The sequence below is a fragment of the Cricetulus griseus genome, chromosome 2, assembly GCF_003668045.3.
Source record: "Cricetulus griseus strain 17A/GY chromosome 2, alternate assembly CriGri-PICRH-1.0, whole genome shotgun sequence".
Lineage (NCBI taxonomy): Eukaryota > Metazoa > Chordata > Mammalia > Rodentia > Cricetidae > Cricetulus > Cricetulus griseus.
Window position 1 is genome coordinate 100,089,766 of NC_048595.1, and position 22,665 is coordinate 100,112,430.

General features: G+C 49.4%; 2 protein-coding genes across 4 annotated transcripts in view; one reads left to right on the forward strand and one right to left on the reverse strand.

Moving 5' to 3' along the window:
• Positions 1–2,563: 2,563 nt before the first annotated feature.
• On the forward strand, positions 2,564–5,669 carry Fam166b (family with sequence similarity 166 member B). Its single transcript, XM_027403252.2, has 6 exons — positions 2,564–3,598; positions 4,204–4,427; positions 4,506–4,690; positions 4,866–4,917; positions 4,998–5,195; positions 5,416–5,669. Exons 1-6 carry the CDS (start codon positions 3,537–3,539, stop codon positions 5,502–5,504), a joined length of 810 nt encoding a protein of 269 aa, XP_027259053.1. The 5' UTR covers positions 2,564–3,536; the 3' UTR covers positions 5,505–5,669.
• Positions 5,587–22,665, reverse strand: part of Rusc2 (RUN and SH3 domain containing 2) — a 43,015-nt gene continuing 25,936 nt past the window's right edge. For all 3 annotated transcript variants that reach the window (XM_027403246.2, XM_027403247.2, XM_027403249.2), the window contains exons 2-12: positions 16,385–18,493; positions 10,571–11,212; positions 10,189–10,374; positions 9,914–10,054; positions 8,961–9,037; positions 8,606–8,780; positions 8,411–8,516; positions 7,806–7,852; positions 6,636–7,449; positions 6,401–6,538; positions 5,587–6,318 (exon numbers count right to left, since the gene is read on the reverse strand). In XM_027403246.2, coding sequence (XP_027259047.1) covers positions 6,117–6,318; positions 6,401–6,538; positions 6,636–7,449; positions 7,806–7,852; positions 8,411–8,516; positions 8,606–8,780; positions 8,961–9,037; positions 9,914–10,054; positions 10,189–10,374; positions 10,571–11,212; positions 16,385–18,425 — 4,569 coding nt within the window. In that variant the 5' untranslated portion in view covers positions 18,426–18,493 and the 3' untranslated portion in view covers positions 5,587–6,116. The remainder of the gene's footprint in view (positions 6,319–6,400; positions 6,539–6,635; positions 7,450–7,805; positions 7,853–8,410; positions 8,517–8,605; positions 8,781–8,960; positions 9,038–9,913; positions 10,055–10,188; positions 10,375–10,570; positions 11,213–16,384; positions 18,494–22,665) is intronic.

Consider the following 22,665-nt stretch of genomic DNA (forward strand, 5'->3'; position numbering starts at 1 on the left):
AGCCCATCTCTAGGCTGGTGGTCCTGGGTTGTATAAGGAAACAGGCTGAGCAAGCCATGTGGAGCAAGCCAGTAAGCAGAACCCCTCCATGGCTTCTGCAGCAGCTCTTGTCTCCATGTTCCTGCCCTGTTTGAGCTCCTGCCTTGGCTTCCCTTAGTGGTATGTGGTTCAGGACGTATAAGCTAAACAACCCCCTTCCTCCCCATATTACTTTGGTCATGGTGTTTCATCACAGAAATAGTAACCCTAAGACAATGCTAATGGATGGCTTCTCAGGACAGAGACATGCCTGTTTAATTTTTTAAGTAAAAGAAAAGATTTTGGCCATTGAAATTCAGGGACTTGCTGGGTAGAGGTACCTTATACCTTTAATTCCAGCAATTGGGAGGCAGGGGAGGTGGATCTCTGAGTGCAAGGCCAGCTTGGTCTACAGAGCTAGTTCCAGGGCAGCCAGGACTATTACACAGAGAAACCCTGATAAATATCTGAACTGATATTTACCTGAAGTTTCTGTGGGTGACTATATTTTTGTTTCTAGCCATAATTCTGGATATGGAAGTCCTTCAATGTGTCCTCTAACTTTAATGCTGGATAAATAAGCCATGGGTATTTGAATATATATTTCATTGTAACTGTCAAATAAATAACCAATGAATATTATTATGGATTTGAAGAATGTTATAAATGTAAAACAGGCAGTGATGGTACCATTTTCTTTCCTTTGATATGTTCAGATACCAATGTTTCTGTTTTTATTTTTCCCTTCATTTAATGGTATTTTATTATTTAACAGCAATACAGGATGGAACGCTCTTCAACCTGGTACATGTAGTACAACGTTTCTGCTTTTTTTTTTTTTTTTTTTTCGTTTTTGGGTATTGGGGGTGAAGCTGGGGTCTCATACATGCTAAGAAGCACACTACTCCTGGACTTCATCTCTAGACCACTTTTTACATTTTTCATTTTGAGGCAGGGTCTCACTGTGTAGCCCAGGCTGGCCTGATTCTTTTGGCTTAGCCTCCCGAGTAGCTGGACCACCGATCCTGGCTGATTCTGATAGTTTCTTCCACTTTGGACCACAAACAGAATCACATCATTATCACTTTTGGAGTATGACTCACTCTCATCATTGGCCCATGTTTTATTACAATGTATTATAGTAAGCAATTATGAAAACACTATTCTAAAGAAAAACTGAAATTTTGACAGCAATACATCTATTTTGTCTCATGTCATCTGAGGTAAGCATCTGAAATCTAAACTATCATTTTATCTTTTCTTTTAAAGACAGTTTTATTTTTTTTTAAAGATTTTATTTATTATGAATACAGTCTTCGGCCTGCACGACAGCAGAGGGCACCAGATCTCATTCAAGGTGGTTGTGAGCCACCATGTGGTTGCCAGGAATTGAACTCAGGACTTCTGGAAGAGCAGTCAGTGCTCTTAACCGCTGAGCCATCTCTCCAGCCAAAGACAGTTTTATTTTATCTATAGTATTTTTTTTTAATAGCCCACCTAGGCTGACCTTGAACTTGCTGCATAGTTAAGGATATTAAGGATAATCTTAAACTCCAATTCTCTTGTTTCTGTCTCTTCATTCCTACAATTATGCCCTGGTGTCTATACTTTTACTCATCCTTATAGAGATGTATGCTTGCCCAACATTGACCTACCAGTCAAGTGGCCTTAGTGATGACTCACTAACTAGAAAGGCTGGTCAGTTAAGCTGCTCAATGTTATTGTCAAAGACCTTGGCCTCTGTGCTCGGCTTTGTCTGTCCGTTCCCAGTGCACTGACACTTTGTCCCCAGTAAGCTTTCTCAAGGGTTCAAGATGCCCACTGAAGCTTTTAGAGGCAGAAAGCAACCTTATCCCCTCCAGTGTGTGTCTGCCTCTGTGTGTGTGTGTGTGTGTGTGTGTGCGCGCACACACACTTGCGCAGTCTCTTTCTGAGAAGCCAAGACTTTCTTCTAGAACCCCTCCCGGCTGCAACAGATTCTTTCTATCTTCCCTAGAGGGCCAGGAGCTTAGAATCTAGACCATGTTTTAAGAGCAAAACTGACTAAAACTGACTTCCTGCTGGTTTACCCTTTATCCTCACACCCGTCTTTAGTCTTCTTCCCCACCGCCGAGTAGGAACACCCCTCCCCCACATCCCTGGGTTACCATTCACTGACCTTCCTTGTGTCTGAAGCTGAGGCACTTTTTTGGGGGGGGGGTTCAAGAAAGGGTTTCTCTGTGGCTTTGGAGGCTGTCCTGGAACTAGCTCTTGTAGACCAGGCTGGTCTCGAACTCACAGAGATCCACCTGCCTCTGCCTCCCGAGTGCTGGGATTAAAGGCGTGCGCCACCAAGCCCGGCTGCTGAGACACTCTTATCTGATGAAAGTCAGCCTTTTTTTCTTTCATTTTCTTTTCTTTTTTTTTTCCCTCCAAGACAGGGTTTCTCTATATAACAGCTCTGGCTGTCTTGGAATTCCCTTTGTAGACCAGGCTGGTCTCAAACTCACAAAGATCTGCCTGCCTCTGGCTCTTTGATGCTAAGATTAAAGGCATGAGCCAAGTAGCCACTTCCTTCACTCACCTGGAGGTCACTGACCCTCAGAGCCTCAGTAAGCTCAGGTATTTTAACCTTCACACTGTAGTCTGGAGAATTTGGGACCAAAGGAAGTTAAGGTGCCTGCTTCAAGAGGTTGAGGCCTTCAAGTAAGAGTCAAGCCTGCATGGCCTCATGAGCCAGTTCTCGTCCCTAATCTACAGTTCTGGCTTCGCTCTCTGCTGAATTAAGAGAGATCTGTATCCTGGGGCATACATGTGAGCAGTAGAGAACTTGTTTAACATGCACACAGCCTGGGATTTCCAGTCTTGCACTAGAAAAATAAACATCTGTATTCATGAATTTGGGCGTCAGAGCAGACAGTGTTAACAGTGCCATCTGCAGTTGTGAATGAGGACAGTGGCTTAGTCTTCCCAAGGGCCTGTGGGACTTCCGTTAATGTGTTCTGCCATCCTTCCGTGCTGAGCCGAGGCTGGCATATTGATGAATAGATGATTCAGATTATAGCAGCTATCCACTAAATAATCCTTTATCAGTGCAAATCATTTTAATGATCCTGCCGAGAGGCTCTAGGACTTCCCCATCCTCTCACCCTCATGCTCTCCTCTTTGGATGACTAAGTTCTCCTTGAAGCTCCTTTCTGCAGAATCCCAGCTCTTTCCACAAGCACCACAGGACACCACAGCCACCTCTCTTCAGCCAGGAAGTCTTCGGACACAGAGCCTACAGGTCTCAGCCCCTTACCTCTCACCTAGTGGCTTTCTTGGGATGGAGTGAGGCAGCTGTATCCTCCAGTCTCTGCCGGCCCCCCTGGCATTAGTCCCAGGGCACATCAAGAAGTCTGCTCCAGCTCTGTTGGCTTTGCTCTAGCTATCTCCACCCTCAACCCCGCCCCCTTCCTCTGGCTCCAAAGCCCTGGACACAGTACATAGGGCCCAGAGTCCCTACTGGAAGGGAAATAAAAGGAACTGTTTGGGTTCCCATGGCTGTGGTCAACACCTGCATTCCAGGGCTCAACTCTCAGAATCCTCATTATATTCCAGGGTAAGACTTCTTCCCACAGCGCTCACTCTCCTGCTTTGGGGAACAGGGGTTTGGGGATATAGGAGTTGGCTCGGGTCAAGCTGGGTCAAGCTGACATGTTGGTTTGAGAACAGGGTTACCTGAGGTGTTGTTTGGAAAGGGGAAATGAGAGGATGGAATAGACGGGTCTAACAAAGCTTTGTGTTGTCTTCTCCGTGGAAACGGTAAAAGCAGGACAGAGGAATTGGAAACCAGGCAGAGTTTGGCTTAGGAAAGCTTGCTGGGGGCTGGGGAAGACATAGATTCTCGGGTTTAATGCTTACTTAGCATGCACAAGGCTCCAGGCTCACTCTCTGATAGGTAAAACAAAGAAATGAACAACAGACCTACAGACTAAAGCTGGGGGTGAGGGGTGCCTGATCCCAGCATGGATGGGGTGCGGTGCAGAAAGGATCAAAAGTTTGGTCAGCCTAGGCTACAGAGACCCTGTCTAAACAGAAACACACAAAGGGAAATAAACACTTGCTCAAGTACATACCAAGAGCAGGGTTTTGCTGCTTCTGTGTCAGGAGGGTGGTGGTAGTGGGAGTTGGTCTCGGAGCTAAGGGGCGGGTCCTGTGCTTCAGGTACACTGGACATTGCCCACTACTGCGGTTCAGCATGGGCCAGACCTATGGGCAGGTGACCGGTCAGCTTCTTCAAGGCTCTCCTGGCCTAGCCTGGCCTCCTGCCCACCGCACACTTCTGCCTCCCATCCAGTCTCCAAGATCTCCTGTGACTCCCAGGGGGAGGCTACCTCCCAGGCGCGGGCATGAAAGGCTCAGCTCCAGCATAATCCCTGGGTATACAGGTCTGTATGGAGGCCTGAACGGGTATCCCCTTCCCAGAGAGTGCGTCCTGAACACATAGATGTCTTTCTCTCTGCTAGGTTTTATACCACAGGCACAGTTCATTTTTGCCAAGAACTGCAACCAGGTTTGGGCTGAAGCTATGAATGATTTTACACAAAGGCATGGGCAGCAGGAGTGTCATGAACTATCAAAGGAGGTCAAGGGAGGAAAAGAGAGAGAGAAAGACCAAGAGCCGGAAGCAGAGGAGCCAGAGCTGAAGCAGGTGGTGGCCCAAATGAGATGGGGAAAGATCGTGGTGGGGGTGGGAGCTTGTGCTCAGGCCTGGGGGCACCGTGGGGACTGTGGCTGTGGATACAGGTCATGGGGCTTGGCTGCCACTCTGTTTCCTGTGAGCCTGAACTCACAGTGCTATTTTTCTTTCATTAATGTCTCACAAGGTTTCCCCCTACTCCATGGATGACAGAGATCCCCAGAAGTTTTTCATGTCAGGTAAGAGCATATGGGTGATGACCAAAGGCATGGAGAGACACTCAGGATGTGTCCTGACTCAGCATCTTCCCCCACCCCAGGCTTCACCGGCTATGTGCCCCGTGCCCGCTTCCTCTTTGGCTCCAGCTTCCCCGTGCTCACCAACCAGGCACTGCAGGAATTTGGGCAGACATGCTCACGGAGCAGGGTGCAGAAGGATCCCAAACCGCTTTCCCCACTCCCCAAGCCCAACCTTGAGAACTTGGGTCTCCTCCCTCACTATGGAGGCTACGTGCCAGGTGAAATGAGTCAGGGGCTTTGAACTGGAATGTGTGCAGGTGGGACAGTTCCGGGAACTGGGATAAACAGATGATCCAGCTTTAGATAGGAAACCAAGGCAGCTCAGAGGGAGTTGGGAGCAGATTTCAGAGGGTGGTTTGGAGGGTATGCAACTGGCCAGGAATTAAATGGATTTTTCATGCCTCTGGCTACACATGACAGACTCTCTTGGCCACACAGGGTATAAGTTCCAGTTTGGCGGTACATTTGGGCATCTCACCCATGATGCTCTGGGCCTCAGCACGACTCAGAAACAGCTCCTGGCATAAATACCTGGATTTCAGGTTCTCAACCTTTTCATCCTATCCCAGTGATCTTTTTGGAAGGAAGAGAAGTGGGAGGGGGGAGGGGCACAAAGAAAATGGTTTGGAGGCTGAGCACCTTTTTATTAATAGGTGTAATAAATAAATAAATAAATAAATACATAAACAGAAGCCTGGGCTCCTCCTCCTACTCTGATGACCAGGCACTGGTCACTGCCTATTTACAGCATGGGGGGCTTAGGACTCTGGCCCCAATACTGTTATCCATCCTCATTGTCACTCAGCCTAGTAAACCCACAAATGACCTCTGGGCCACCTCCCTCCAGAGACTTGTCTACACCCATGGAAGTATTGGTCCAGATGGGCCAGGAGAAATCTTGGCAGCCCAGCACTGTGTCCCTTCCCTCCTTTCCTGGGTGGAGGTCTGGATGAAATTGCTGGGACAGTTGAGGAGGAGTACTGAATACTGAGCACGGGGAGCAGGTGCCAGCACAGGGATACATGGCCCCAGCTCTCAGTCTACTTTTTGTAGCCAAGCCTAAGGGCTTGGGAAGGACTCTTAGGCTCTGAGTCTCGGGGTATATGAGGGTCCCTGAGGCCACCAGCATGCACAAGGCCTCAGTTTTGGCTGCTTCCAGGTGGTGAACTTGGAGTTGGGGTCAGTGTCACATAGGCCAGAGGTACCAAGCCAGTGTCAGGGCCGCGGCTACAGCGCAGCCAGTCTCCTCCGGCTGGTCCCAGCACCCGCAGGATATCTCCTTTGTGGAAGCTGAGTTGTCCAGGGCCTGTGGCCAGATGGTGGCATAGAGCCTGCACCTCGCTGGAGAAACAACAGATGCACATCAGAGAAGGCTTCTGAAACGCCAGTCAAGCTCCCCAATACTTCATTCCCTTGGGCGTACCATGGAGGTTTGGAGGACAGGGCTGGAGAGTGTGACTCTTGTAGGTTCTCCCTGGGCTCGGGCTCCCGACGGGCCCCCATCGTCTGTGCTACTAGCTGGAACACAGACTTGTCCAGGCTCAGCCAATCTGAAGGCAGCCTAGGGGAGAGGAGACAGGGTTCTGGGTTCTGCCTGTGTCCAGATCTGGACCAGGCTTGCCGCATCACTGTCTATACCAGTAGTGGATGGCTCTCACCTGTTTGTGGGCCGGGCTTCCCGCTGAGCTTTTCGGGAACCAAAGAGGTGTCCCCACTTGATGCCCCCTGGTGCGGGCTCTGCCGTCCTTTCTTCATTTTCCGTTGGTGGGGCAACAGGTCCTTCCCTCTCTCGACTACGCCTCAGCTCAGCTAGCACAGAGTCAGGGGGGCTCCCCATCCAGAAAGGCCAGCCCCTTTCTTGGCTAAGGGCCTCCTCAGGAGCAGGGCAGGCCTCAGCCCCCTCTACTACACCTTCCCTTGGTGGTGGAGCCTGGGAAGGCCCCCCACTGCCTACCCCTTTCTTTTTCTCACTGCCACTGCTGCTACTGCGAGGGAATCTGGAGCCCTCAGCAGTGCCATCGATGTAGACCTGGGAGCTCTGCATGAGCTGGTACCACCAGCCAGCCTGGCCTCCTCGGGTCCACCTGCTATGCTCTGAGCTCCCCACAACCTCATCCGCCTCTTCCCTGTCTTCCTCATCCTCTTCTCCACCTTCTGAGGCACCCACACCCTTCACCCGCTCCCCAGTGGCCACCCTGTCCGCGTCTCCAGGGCCCTCCTGGCCTCGGGCTCTGGCCAACTGCAATGTTGAGTGTGCAGACAGCAGCAGGTCCTGGGACACACGCAGCAGTTCCTTGTGCTGCCTCTGCTGCTGCCCACTCTGCAGCAGCCGGTGCTGAAACAGCAAGTCAAGGTTGAAGGGCAGCAGGGCTAATGGCTGCAGCAGCAACAGCAGCTCCTCAAAGAGGCCAGGGCACACTGTGTGAGCGGCACGCAGGAAGCCCCAGGGCTGGTAGTGGGTCTGGATGATATCTAGAGAAATAGAGAGGGACAGATTCACACACAGAAGTGGAATATGGCCTGAGAGCGACGCTGGGGGGCCACCTGTGTCAGCCATTGCATGCACCCGCACAGGCTATCTGCTCCAGTTCTCACAAAGCCTGCTACAGTATGCACTGCGTACATCCCGTCGCCCCAAGAGGCAGCTCCGAAGTCAGAGAGATGCTGGGGTGCATGGCCACCCTAACTGCTAGACTGCCTGAGTCTGCTGCTGCCTCCAAGGTTCTAAGTCAAGTAGAAGCCCTAAATTCCGGGAATGAAAGTCTGGGTGGGTCTCCTCCCCACCTCCTACACTGAGTTGGTAAGCCAGAGCAGGCTGTGGGTATTACCTTCATGGTTATACAGGTGATTAAACCAGAACTCCAGGGACCGGATGCTGTAGAAAGACAGGTGAAAGGGTTAAGTCTCTCGTGGAGACAGCCAGATAATGAGGTGCAAAGAGATGGGTTCAGGGTGGGTGCTGCCTGGTTCACCTTGTGAAAGTTAGTGGGGATGTGAGGAGTGGGGTGAACATGAAATTCACAAGTCAGTCGTTTTTTCTTGGAATGGAGGCAGCGTACATAAGTCAGGGTGACTACAGAGTGAAAGGACAGGCTGCTTTTGGCCAAGGTAATGAATGGCCAGGCTAATATGTAACAGGTGTTCTGAGGTGAGCCTAACACTGAAGCAGGGCTTAGAAGCAGAGGGGGTTGAGAGGATCAGTTTGCAAGAGCAGTTAGTTTCTCAACAGGCCAGGCCTTGTGAAAGTGGATGAGCTGGGAAGTGGGTGCAGAGTAAACGCTGCGAGAGGCAGCAGCTAGGCGGGGGAAAGGGGTCCCGAGGCCTTGCACAAACACTGCAGGTGCATCTGTCTCGTTCCAGGCAACCAGGTCCTTAGAGGACACAGAGCTATGGTGGGGCTGGCTGCTTAGGTCCTACCGTTCTACACACTTACTTGAGCAGGCCGAGGATGAAGGCGTTAAAGCGCATAGTGTGACTGGTGAGTTCTGGAAACTGGCTGACTTTGTTGTAGAGACCATGCAAGACCTTGGTGGATGGGCCTGGGGAGGAGACAGGGTTGGAGATCCCATTTCTAATCCCTGGAACCCTGAATTCAGTCTGGGTCCCAGTGTCACAATCTAGCACCTACCTAACTGCGTGGAAGCCTCAACCACACTCCAAGGCATGTTTTTACGTTGTCCGATGATCACATCTAGCACGAAGGCCTTGAGCCCATCCTCCAGCACAGCTTGGACTGCAGGGCAGAGGTACTTCAGAACCAGGTGGCCTACGTTGGGGCTCACAGAACTGTTTCCCAGCTTTGCCTGCAGATGCACAGGGCAACATGAGAGGCCTGACCTTGTTCTCACTTAGCTAGCCCATGGGTTCCCCTCTGGCCATTTCCATCCCTGAGTTCCAACTCTGGACTCTGGATTCAAGAGAGCAAGGGGAGGTGACAGCACGCAGACAGTCGAGTCTGCAGGGCATTCACCATTACAGCCTACCTTGACGCCAGGATCCCGGCTTGTGCCAAAATGGGCCACAATAAGGTCCACAGCAGTATTGACAGCTTTTACGAGCCCTATGAGGAAGAAGTTGATGCACCAGGTCCCATTTTCAAGACTCTAGCCCACCCAATGGAGGCTGACCCCTTGGTGGGGAAGAGGAAGCTGTCACACACTCACCCTGTCCCTATCCATCCGTATCTCATTGTCCTTGCCCTCATGGGTGGATGCTCTCTCCACAAAGGCCTCTCCCCGCTCTCACCTTTGCATCTCTCTTGCTACAAGGAGCGCAGACTTCTCCTTTGCCAGCTCCTGCCCTTTCGCCCACACTTATGCGTGGTTATTTTACCAGCATCTCCCTAAAACTGCTCATAGGCCATGGCCACTAATCTGCTGAATAACATGTTCCTGTCAGTCCTTGTCTTCTCAGAGGTCACCAACATGCATACCCAAGTGGCTATAACTTCAGGTCTTCTTTGCTTGATTGAATTTTTTGAGACGGTTTTACTATGTTACCCTGGCTACCCTGAAATTCACAGAGATCCACCTGCCACTGCCTCCCAAGTGATGGGATTAAAGTTGTCTGCCACCATGCCCAGTAAAGTGTTTGTTTGTTTGTTTGTTTTGAGTCAGGGTGTCATTATGGAGCCCAGGCTGTCCTGGAACTCACTCTGTACACCACAGATAGATCCACCTCCCACACCAGGCTCCTGTAAAAAAACTATGTAACAGTCTCTCCCATTGGCTGAGGGAAGGGGTTGAAGCCCGATTCTCAAGTTCCTGATACATGACCCTTGCTCACCATACCACACAAACCTCTATCTCTTGCCCTAACGCTCATTCTGCTTATTGGTACTGGGGTTTCAAGACAGATGTTCTGGAGGGTTGGCTAGGCACCAGGCACCACAGGCAGTGACAGTGGAGCTGGGTCCAGGCTGGGTGTTGATTCTCACCTTTTTTCTGAAGTACATCAATGGAAATGGCCTCCGAGGTGCCATCTGGAGACAGACAAAACTCAGCTGGAGGCTTCTCAGCTAAGGAGAAGGGGTCCTGCAGGTCAGGGCAGGTCAGTGGTAAAGGTTTTGCTACCTGGCCTGGAAAGAAAAGAAAAGCCTTACCCTGAAGCTCTTCCCAAGAGTTCTTAGCTCAGTGGAGTGCCCTCCATCCTCTCAGACTAACCGACCCCTCCCCACTTGCCCAGGGTATACCAGGGACTGTGGCCACATACCATTCAGCCGGTAATTCAGATGGTTGGCAGCGCCCAAAGAACCGGGGAACTCAAAGATGGGGTTCCTGCGGGCCAGCCGAGCTTCCTGTGGCCTTCGATCTAGGCTTCCTGACAAACCAGGTGGCCCTAATGGATTCTTCCTCCTGTATTCCCGCCACTTTAGGGCTTGAGGGGACAGGTGGTTGGCTGGGGGCAGAACAGGTGAGAGGAGGAGTTAGGAGACATCATGTCACATCTACCCAGGGGTCCACATAAAATGCTAGGGTTGGGAACATGTAGCAAATAGGCCAGAGACGCTGTGGGAGTGACCCCTGCTGAACGCAGCATAAGAAACCATTAAAGGGAGAGGTAGGATTGCTCGGGCTATTGATGAAGCTCATACCATTGTTGGGCCTGGAGGCCATGCTGCCCTCACTGCCTCCTCGAGCCAGGCTCTCTGCCCGGGAAAAGCCAGATCTCCAGGATCCCAGAGGTGGCAAGCTTCCTGTGCCATGAAGCCGGTACTCAGCCAAGGTCGGAATCTTCTGGTCTTCCTTCAGTGGCTGTTGGGAGGTAGCAGGCCGCACAGTAGGAGGACAAGTATGGCTCCATGAGGGGAGACTTTCTGCTGCTGTGGCCTGCTCTGGTGGAGGGGAGCAGGAGGTAGAGGCAGAAGAGTCAGTGCTAGGCCCAAAGGGGCCGGCGCTCCGGATAGGGGAGTAGCTTCCCAGGGGTGATGGCCTTGAGGTCTCTGGCTCAGGCCCAGCTTTTCTGGCACCCCTGCCAGTGGTTTGGGGTGTGAATGCCTGTGGCTCTTCTGAGGGAGCTGGGGCTGGGCCTTGAGCAGTGGAGATAACCAGTGGGGCAGGCTGCTGTGCACGGCTGCAGCCTGAGAGGCTGTAGAGCTGGGAAAGGCTGTGGAGGGCTCGGGCCTTGGCCAGCTGTTTGGGGAAGTGATGCTGGAACACGAAGGGCTGGATAGGCAGCGTGGTCGGCCTCTGTTCCTTGCTGTAGCGAAGCACTGGTCGGCTCTCAGTGCCACCCCCTGGAGCAACAGGATAGAGAAGGATGAGACAGAGACACTGAAACTCACATGAGAGGGAAACCAAAGCAGAGCTAGGAGATGACATCCAGTGGGAAGATGGACAAGCCTGGGCTGTAGGACCTAGACAGGGGGCAGGCATGACCCACATTTGTGGAGGGGGACACTGGCTCCTCCTTGTAAAGCTTTCCCCATGTGTTATGATCTGTACTGTCTTCTGTGGCTCCACTTTCTGAGCTCCAAAAGTGTTAAGGTGTGTTAGAAGGCTCAGTCCTTACCTCAATGAATACTTTCTCTCTTACAAAGGTAGCTGGATTTCAGACTTTCACACAGATGACTCCCAAGCCCCCAGCATTAAGCTTACTTTCTCCTTGATCTTAGATCATCTTGCCATGGGCTTTGCTTTCATTTTAAACAAAAACAGCCTTGATAGAAAGACTGTTCCAAAACCATGTCCAGGAGATGCTCAGACTCTACCGCCATCACCTATCAGCTTTGCCTGTTTTTCCTGGTGCCTCCATTTCTGTCAAAGGTAGAATCACTTGCAGACTTTGAGAGGCTCAGTATTAAGATGTTGCTGACTTCAAGCTCTCCTTCACACATCACCCTGTCTCCACTCACACACAGTTTGCTCACACACTCTGTTTTTGAGCAAACACAGCAGCAAGGTAAACTTATTTACCTGCAACTGAACCAGCCTTCCTCTCACCACTACGTACCCACATTCCTGTTTTTCCATGATCCCCTAAGAACTTCAGTCTCCTTGTCTACTGTTTCTGCACAGGAATGTGTTTCCCAGCTCTGGGGGCCTTTTCCAGCCAGTTCTCAGATCTCAGAACTAACCTGACCTCCAGGGCAAAGCAGGGTGCCACAGCTTTGTAAATGGACTGCTCTCCTAATGACTCTGCCCATGCTGCAGATATCTAAATGAACACAAGGTGGCGCCATAACACTTACAGGAACTAAAACCCTGGGCGTGGCTCTACAACTCTAAGAGGCAGAAGGAATTCACTTCTAACTTATTTTTGTTTTTTAAGACAGGCTTTCATGTAGTTCAGGATGATTTTGATCTTACTCTGTAGCCAAGATTGGCCTTGGATTCTTGATCCCCCCCCCAACCTCAACCTCCAAGTGTTGGCATTACAGGTATGAGCCACCCAGCCACAGGAAATTTTAAAATTAGAGACATTAAGTCATCGTCTCAGGTTAAGATCATTCAACTAGGAAATAGCAGAGCCAGAATTTTGTCCAAGCTGGAGTCAGGCTTTTGGGGCCAGTGTACTTCCACACCACACCACACCACACCACACCACACCACACCACACCACACCACACCATACCACACATGCACTGACGTCAGGCTGGGTTTGCCACACCATCTGTCTTATTTACATCAGTGAGCCACGAGGGATGGGTACACAGCCTCAGAGAAGCGTTTCAGAGTCATGCACGGAGGAGACTGTCAACCCTTGTGCTTAGAGGACACTCGGTCATTCTCTGTGTCACACCTCATTCAGTCCTTCATCTTACCACACTCGTGACCATCCTGCTGTCCCTGAGATCTCATCGCCACTCTTCCTGATCAGACTCTGGTCATACCCTGCTTCATTTCCTTTGTAAAGTGTTGGGAAGTACTTTTCTTAATGTGTTTGCTGCCTGTTACTTTTCACAGGAGTTCCAGCAAAGAAAGTAGGGGCCAAATCCTACTGGTTGCTGTCTCTAGGAAATGAACAGTTAAATGCATAAATCTCTACTTCTGATTCAGTCCAGTCTCCTCTATCTCAAATCACCTTATTATATAAACCCAGTTTATTGAAAAGTAAATTTATCTTATCTTCTGTGGTTGGTGCTCAAAGAATAAAGACGATGTTCTCAGGCGTATCTACCATAAATTAGGTCGTTCCCTCCTCAAATTCCCACAACTAGCCATTCTCACTGACTCTCCCAGTGTCTGCTGGAGTAGCCGAGGGCTGCGTGGAGCCCATTCCCAACCTCTTCCTCTAGCCCCACTATGAGCACACGTTTTCCCCATTAGGCATGTCTTCCTTCCACTTAATCACACTGCAGGGCAGAACTGGGTCTTCTCAGCCATAGCTTTATTACAACTACAGCTTTATCAGCACCTATATAAAGTATATCTGGATTATCTATTTAGTCCTGCTCTTTAAGAAAATATGTCCTCTGCTGCATGTGCCTATCATCCCCAGGACTTGGGGGCCAGAGGCAGGGCAAGCTCAAATTTGAAGCTAGCCTGGGCTACATGGGGGAGATCCTGCTTCCAAAAACAAAGTCCTCCCTGCTATTCCCAATATATTGCTTGCATGAGGTAGAAGAATAAGATTAATTTAGAAGGGAGACCACCTTGAGGAATGGGTGTTAATTAGTTCTACCAACCCCCTCCCCCACCAGGAACACCCAAAACAAGCTTTCTCACTTTCCTATGAGAAGGTTGTTAAGAAATTTAAAGGCAGAGATCACATAACATGTTGTGTGTCTGGGTGAAGTAGACCTAGTTCCGTAGTTCCTTCTTAAAAGGTAGCATCCAGAGTTCCATGGGAAACCAGTGAGTGCTCTCTGTTTCAGCAGAGGGGCTGGAACTGTCTGGGATCTACTAGCACACCCGTCATTTACCATTGTGCCATTTACCTCTTGAAGTCGCTGACTAACCAGACTGCAATCAGTTACATGCTCAAAATCAACTCAAGGAGACTTTACAAATCAAATCCCACTTTGGCCTCTGCTTTTTTAGTTTTGTTCTATCAGGATTTGATGAGACCCTTTTACTAAATGTGGACCCTGTGGCTCTGGTTCTCTCTTGGGAGGCATTTCAGCTTCTTCCTGTCATTCTCAAACTGGTTTTTCCTGGGCCATCCACAATTCAATGAACTGTCTACTCATTTTACTGACTTTCAAAAGGGTGTGTACAATCAAGAGACAAGACCTGTGCTATTTCACTGGAGACTTATGGAATAGCGTACTACCTTGATATAAAAGTCCACCGCTTGCCTTGTGATGCAGGAAGGCCTGGTCAGTCCTGAAGACTGAATAAATAGAGAGGTTCATTTCTATGACCCCAGCAGGAGGCAGAGGCACGAGGATCAAAAATTCAAGGTTGTCTTTGGCAATGCAGTTTGAGACCCACCTGGGATGCACAAGACCCTGCCTCAAAATAGTTATAAAAAATATTTCAAACCTTACATTTGCCTGTGTATATGGGAGGAGACATGTGGACAACTTTTACCTTCCACCATGTGAACTTCATGATCAAACAACCTGTTGGCAAATGCCTTTCCCAGCTGAACCATCTCACTGATCTAATAAAAATACTTAAATTAAAAGCATTAAAAATTCTTTAAATTTTTTAGTACAGCAAAAACACCTTAATGCCCCCTCTATGTTTCTCTTTCTCCCCCTCTCTCTTTCCTTTTCCATGTTTCTTGTTTATGTACTGTGTATGTATGTGTAAACATTTGCATGTGCATGAGTACATGTGGAGGCCCCAAGTTGATCCTGGGAATCATCCTTGATCACTCATCTACCTTATTCATTGAGGCAGGATGACTCAATCAAACCCAGAGTTAATGGATATGGCCAGTCTTGATAGTTAGCATGTTCTGGGTATCTCTGCCATCAGAGATTGGAATTACAGATGCACCTACCGGGCATCTGTGGCATCTGCAGGTTTTGAGGGTGCATACTGTGATACCTGGCAAGTGCTTTAATCACTAAGTCACCTCTCTAGACCCGCTTTAAACCTTTTGAGACAATATAGCCTTGGCTGGATTGGACCTCACTATGTAGAACAAGCTGGCACAAGACCCACCAGTCTTTGCCACAGGAGTGCTGGGATTAAAGGTGTGTGTTAACAGGCCTGGCTAAAATGCCTATCATTGTATGCTTGTGTGCAAGTGTGGGAGGCAGATGACAACGTTGTGGAGTTGGTTCTTTCCTTTCATGGTTATCTAAGTTCCAGGGATTGAACTCAGGCTGCTGGGCCATTTCACTGGCCCAATCTTGAACTTCTGACTCTCCAGCCTTCACTTCCTAAATGCTAGGATTATGGGATGTGTCCCATCAAGCCCAGAGCAAGGGTTGCACTGCTCAGCCCTTAAATAACAAAGTGTTTACGTTGTAATTCCACACATTCTTCCCGGATGATCAGTTTTAACTGCTTCCCTCCCCTACCCCCAGGGTCTCACTGTGTTGCTCTGGCTGGGTTATCACTAAGTAAGGCTTACTTAGAACTCACAGAGATCCTCTATCACTCAATCCAGTAACTTTTTAATCTATGTGGAAGTCTCTCACTTCACATCTTCACCCAAACTACCAAGGATCCTTCTAAAGAAGCAAGTTAAAACGTGCCATTAAGCAAAAGGAAAACCAAACCAAACAATAACAGCAACACAGCCACTCTTCTGATGAAAATCCTTCTTCAGTGGCTCACCCCCATCCTAGCGGCTATGCTAAATTAGTCTACTGCAGTTCCTGGAAAGCATCAGATTCCAACTCTCGTGTGAGCCTACAATGTTCTTATAAGATAGTCTACAAACTCTAACCCTCACTTTTCTTCCAGGCTGAGCTTAAATGTGAGCTGTTCAGTCCTTCCCTGACTGGCAGGTCTAATTGTGCTATTCTTTTGGGGACTCAAACCCTACACTGACACCTTTGTATCTGAGTGACTGCTTTTTGTTTCTGTCCTTTGTTGGGATCCCTCGAGGACAGGACAGATTATCTCACTAGCACCACCCTGGTATAGCCCTTGGTGTAAAAAATTACTTGGAATGAAATAAATAATGAAGGACTTTAGGGAGCTGAAAGGTCAGGGCAAGGTTCAGTTCTGAGGTTTCTGTTTTGTTTTGTTTTGTTTTCTTAAAGAGGGGGGTGTCTCACTTTGTTGCCCATGCTAGCTGGCCTCAACCAGTTCTCCAGCCCCAGCCTCCAGAGGCACAAGCACTATAAATTCCTGCATGTCTACAAATGACCACACGTCTTGTCTCTCTCAGTAATTCTGCTCTGGTTTAAGGGCCTGTCCTTCCGGCTTTAGGGTTCCCTAGAACACCAGTGTCCAAATCCTAGTGACCTATCTATTTGGTACTCTCTCCTCCCTGTCCCCACCCTGTGGAAAGAGAGGTCCATGGAATGAATGCATAGCCCGGTATTCTCTGGGTTCCTTACCGTCAGCTCTAGCTCTTGCATCCCTCTGGGTATGGCTGTTGGCTGGGCTCCCTGGGAGAGCAGGTCCGGCATCTATCAGCTGGGCCAATGCGCCCTGCCCTGCAGCTCTGAGGCTAGGAAGTGGCATCTCGCTGGACTGGGAGCCCTGACAAAGTTGGGTGGACCAGGGTTCAAGGAGGTCCAAACTTGGCCCCAAGGGCATGGATGGCAGACTATGGCTACATCGAGTGCCCTCATCAAGTGGGCCTGCCCTATCTTGTTGGGCTTCTTGGATGGGTGAGAACTCCTGGGAAGAATCTCCAACGCTCACCCGAAGTGGTGGGGAGCCGGAGCCTGCTGCAGCTTTCTTCCGGCCTTTAGCCAACTCAGCGAAAGAGGTAACCCTCCTAGGTGGGGAAGCAGACCCAGCTAAGGCTGCAGGGCCCTCACTTAAGCGCACTGGGCAACTTAGCATGCGCTCCAGCGAGCCCAGGCGGACAGGGGGGCTGCGCTCCAGGCTTCGATCATAGCTTCTAGAGCGCTGCCGGCCGGTGCTTAGGTTGGGGGGTGAAGTATTTGTGTACACTTGCCCTTCAAGTACAGTGGGGCCCGCGACAGTTGCTGCTTCTGTTGAGAAACTCACTGCTTCTTGCTCCTCTGGCTGGGTGTCTGGCTTCTGGAAGAGGTAATATTCAGAGGGCTGACTGGGGTCTGGGTCTGGGTCTGGGTCTGAGCCAGGGCCTGGTGGAGGACTTATCTTGGTGTGTTCTTCAGAGCAACTGGTGATAGAAGAGCCGGCTGGGCTTGGGGAGGACTGCGATGACAGGTCACAGGTGACAAGTTTATAATAATTTTGTGTGGCCACAACAAGGCGGGCCTGGCTCTGGAAGCAGGCTGTGAGGTCAGCCACAGCTGGGCAGGGCTCACAGTGTGGGCGGTAGGAGTTGCAGTTGGCATCCAGCTCAGGAGACGAGGCATGAGGACAACCACAGCCCTCTTCCCTGTCCCCATTTTCAGGGTGGTGGGACTCACAAGACATTTTCGACTCCGCTGGGGAGGGCTGCAGGTCCAGGTAAAAGGCTCCGGGGTCTGAGTGGCTGCAGAAAGAAGAGTCACTGCAGGATTGAGGGACAGAGTTGAGGTTGGCGCGGGAGCTGCCATGCATCTTATTGTAGAGGGTGCTGAATGTGACTAGCACGCCATCTGAACTGTTGCAGGAGGAGTCGCTGACATAGCCCATGGACTGGTCGGCGGCCTCGGACTGACTGGACGTGCTACTGCAGTGGCAATGCTGAGCTCCCGAACCAGAGCGTCCAGGGTTTCTTGGGGATTCATCTGAACTGAGCTTCCACTCTTGGTCAAAGGAAAAGGCAGAGGGGTCGCTGGCTCCCCCTCCGCTGCCACTGCCGCCAGGTCCTCCACACCCATCTAGCTCCATGGCCTCAGAGTCCAGCTCTGGTCGGCAGCAGTGGCTAGTGCTGCCCTGCTGGGCACCCAAGCTTGTTGCTGGCTGCTGCTCCTGCCCCTCCACCACTCCAGGCCGACTGCGCGTTGCACCCCATGGCCTGCCCAGGCTAGGGCCAGATGGTGGTGGCTGGAAAGAAGACAGATGGAAGGTGGGCTGGCTGGTGCTATGCAGGTGGAAGGACTGCTGGATGGCACTGTCAACAGTGCTGTCATCATACAGGTCACCAAGTCCTGTCTCTCCCACACTTTCCTGCACCACGAAGGGATTGTGCCGTTTGGGAGCTCCAGGGCCTCTGCCATCCCGACTCCTACTCTTGCTGCTGCTGTCTGCAGACCGTGTAGATGCCCCCGGAGCAGAGGGCAGGCTGTTGCACAGCAGGGAGTCAGCTTGTCCCAGGTCCTGGTCAGAACGAGTGAGGCCCAGCTCGGGTGGGCAGAAGGGATTGGGTCTTGAGCCCCCACTACCTCCGCTTGCCCCACCACAGCACTGTCTGTCGGGGACCTGACAGTGCACTAAGGGGATATGGTGGACGATGAGGGTCTCTCCAGTCAGCTTAGGGGGGCTATCCATTCTGGAAAGTTCGAACAAGGGCATCAACAGCACCAAACACTGCCTTTGGAGCCCAGTGGGGCAGAACACATTTCATCAGGAGAGCTTGGCACCTGGAGAAAGGGAAAGAAAGGGAACCTAATGTCACCTCCCTGGAAATCAGGGATAGGCCCTTCCCCAAACTACTTTCAGATGGACAGGAGTCCAAGAGGAATAAACTCTGGGTCAAGATGGCGTTGACAGCACAGGGGTCTGACAGCACAGGTCCAACAACATAGGAGGTGCTGCCACACTTTCTGCCGCACACAGGTCCAGGTCCTGGGCTCTCTGTTCATTTTACCATCACTGTGTATCCAACTGCAACAAAGGGCCAGGCCTCCTTTAATACCACATATGATGGTATGGGGGACTCAGGGACAACATGCTCCTCCCCCTTTAAAAATTATTTAGAGAGAGTGTGTGGTTGTGTGTGTGTGTGTGCCACAGCATTTTTATGGAGGTCAGAGGCCAATCTGTGGGAGTCTGTTCTCTCCTTCCACCATGCGAGGGCCAGGGAGTGAACTCAGGCCTTTAAGTTTGGTAGCACGGGTGTCTTCACCTGCTGAGAAACCTCCCAGGCTTCCCATTCTCTTCTGTGCAGTAAATAATGACTAGTCACATAGACACAGGCACATGCACACACAGTTAGACACACACACACACACAGACACACACACGCACACAGATAAACACACACATGCACACTCACAGACAAATACACACATATATGGACACACACACACACACACACACACACACATGTAAATACACATGCACACACAGGCACATACACATGTACATACAAACACAGACACACACACAGAGACACACAGACACAGGCATACATATACACATGCATACATGCACACAAACATGCAGACACACACGCACACACACACAGGCACACAAGGTGAAATAGTGACATAACTAAGAAAAACCACATAGGATGTCTGGAGAGTACAAGGCACTGAGGGGAAGCCCAGCTACAGCATACAGGGTTACAGATGAGGAGAAGAAACTGGACATGTGTCATATGCTCATAGAAATTAGCTGTAACTGTAAGACATGCATTTTAAAACGCAGTGAGCCAGCTGACCAAGGACTGCCGCACTGGCCTTTTCTTTTTCTCCCCTGTGAATCCCAGAATGCTTATCCCTCTGACCACTGTGGGCTACATATCCTTCCTATTCTTACTTCTGTAATGGAGTTTCATAAACACAGGAGGAGGGGACAGTAGGTGACTGCAAGCATGGCTGACGCCAACCTCTCCCTCCTACACGGGGTGGTGGCCACTTTTATCCCCACTGCATCGCTCTATCATAACCTTACACAGATTTGGCAAACATGGGGCCCAAGACAATCCTGATGCTTTCGACCAGTGGTTGGAACCTTTAGGCCCCAATTGGCTTTGCTTTAGCCTAGAACCTTCACTATTGGGATTCCCTGGAAAGTCTCCTCTATCCAAGTTTTACCTCTGATAAGCTAAAGTTCTCTCTTGGCCACCCTGTGAAGGAACGACCTCTTTCAAACTCAGTTTCCTGAGCTGTCAGAGTCAGGCCCCTCCTCTCTCTCTGACTCTCTCTCCATGTCGAATCTTTTCTGATCTACTAGTCTCCTCTCTCCCTTCCGAGCCCTATTTTCCCCTTTACCTATTCTGGCTCTAAATGCCTCATTTACTGCCTCATATTTAATCGTTTAACTGAACCCTTGATATCACTGATTTCTTAGATTTTAACTCATTTAAACCAAAGGGTCGCGTTCTTCGTGTGGAGTAGAGTAAAGGGCTAGCAAGTTACATATGCTTAAGGAAATGAGTTAAAGGAGCATGCAAATGACCAATAACTATATGCACGAGGGACAATTATAGAAAGTTATAATTAAACATGATTATATATTACAACTATGTATGTTGAATCACATTAAAATTAAGACTTCCGAGAGGAAGTCTCCTTTATTGGATTTGTAGGCACTATTGTGTTGAGTATAGTCATCAGCATGGATATGGAGGAGCAAAAACTAGAGAAGTTAGTCTAAGTTACAAGATTAAGAGTTACAGAAATAAGAATTAAAAACCATTTTTTGAGATAGAGTCTCATGTATTACAGGCTGGCCTCCAAATCCGTATCTAGCCAAGGACGACCTTGAATTCCTGGTTGTCCTGCCTCTACTGTCCAGTGCTAGGATTACAAGCATTCACCACCACACCCAGTTGGTACAGTGCTAAGCACGCCCACCTGAGCTGTATCCTTAAGAGGAAACCCTGGTAAACCAAACCCAATGGTGATGGATTTTTACCTAATCAAACATCTTCCTGCTTCACAGGGTACCACTAAAAAAATGTGAGCAGTGAGCAGTGAGCAGTGAGCAGGGAGGAGGTCAGTTACTAAAGTGAGACCCAAGCTTGATCTCCACAATCTGTATTAAAGAGCAGGGCACAATGGCACACAGCTATAAACCCACCCTGAGGAAGCAGCAAAGGCAGACAAGGACTCTCGGCCAGCCAGACTAGCCCACACCACTGAGCGGCCCTGTCTCAGAAAACAAGGGCCTGAGTGAAGACCCTTGAAGCCAACTTCTGGCCTATATAAATGCACTCCTTTAAGCAGACACACAAAGAGCCAACCCATAGAATGGAAACTATTTTTAAATCATACTTCTGACAGTGGCTTCTAATTAAAATATACAAAGACCTCTTATAATTTTTTTCTTTTAGACAGGGTCTCACTATGTATCTCTGGTTAACCTTGGACTCACTATGTGGACCAGGCTGTCTTTGAACTCACAGAGATCCACCTGCCTTTGCCTACAGAGAACTGGAATAAAAAGTGTGTGCCACCATACCCAGAACTGAGTAGATATTTCTCTAAAGAAGACATGTGTGTGGTTAGCAAGATGAAGACGGGCAATGTCATTAGTCATTAAGAAAATAAGAACCCAATGAGACACCAATGAACTTTCAACAAGGTGCCAAAACCAAAATACACAGGAAACAAGTATTGATGACACATGGAGAAATGAGAACCCTCATACAGCACTGAGGGCATTGTAAAACAGTGCAGGCCCTTGGGAAAACTGTCACACAGTCCCTCAGATGTTAAACATAGACTTGCCCACAAGACCCAGCAATCCCACTGCTAGGACTAGACTCAAAGGGAAGCAAGCACTCGTTCACACATAAGCTAGTATGAACACATTTACAGCAGTATCATTCACGGAAACCAAGAAAGTGGCCAGACTCTGTCAACTGACAAATGGACGAGTAAAATGTACTCTATCTCCCATTGTTATATATGAGCTAAAAATTAGTAAAAATGTGGTATTCACATAAAATGGACTATCATTTGGCAATAAAAGGAGTGAAGCACTAGTTCATGCTACAACATGAATGAACCTTAAAAAGGTTATATTAAGAAAAAGAGACTGCCACAAAATACTCCTTTGTATGGTGTATAATTTATATGAAATGCCTAAAACAGGAAAATAACTGAAACGCAAGGTAGGTTAGTAATTTTTAGGGCTGACGGATGGGGGGCAACTGCTTAATGGTTAAGGGGGATCTCTGTGGGGTAATAAAAATACTTTGCTATCAGACATTGGTAATGGTTACACATTATATACACATTATATACTGGTGTGGTGGTTTGAAAAAAAATGGCCCCCAGCCAGTCCCATCCTGGCACTCACTCTGTAGACCAGGCTGGCCTCGAACTCACGGAGATCCACCTGCCTCTGCCTCCCAAGTGTTTGGATTAAAGGCGTGCGCCACCAACGCCCGGCCCGAGGGTTTTTGTTTTCAAGGCAGGGTTTTTCTGTGTAGCCCGAAGTGAGGCCCTGCCTCAAAAACTTGCCAGGAAGTGGTGACACACACCTTTAATCCCAGCAGAGGATCTCTGGGTTCAGGGCCAGCCTGGTCTACAGAGTGAGTTCTAGGACTTTGTAGATCTGACTGGCCTGGAACTTCTTATATAGACTAGGCTGGCCTCAAATACATCTTTATAGAGATCCACCTGCCTCTGCCTCCTCAGTACTGAGATCAGAAGCGCATGTCCGCATGCCCAACTAATCATGCCCATTTAACACATGAGAAAACCGAGGCCTCAGGCCATAATTAGTTTGGTCAAAATTACAGTTTAAATGGATTCAAACCCTGGCACATCCAATTCTCAAATATGTATACAATTCATTCTTAAGATGCTTGAGGTCACACCCTCTTCCTAAAGTCCTTTCATTTACCCACAACATCTGC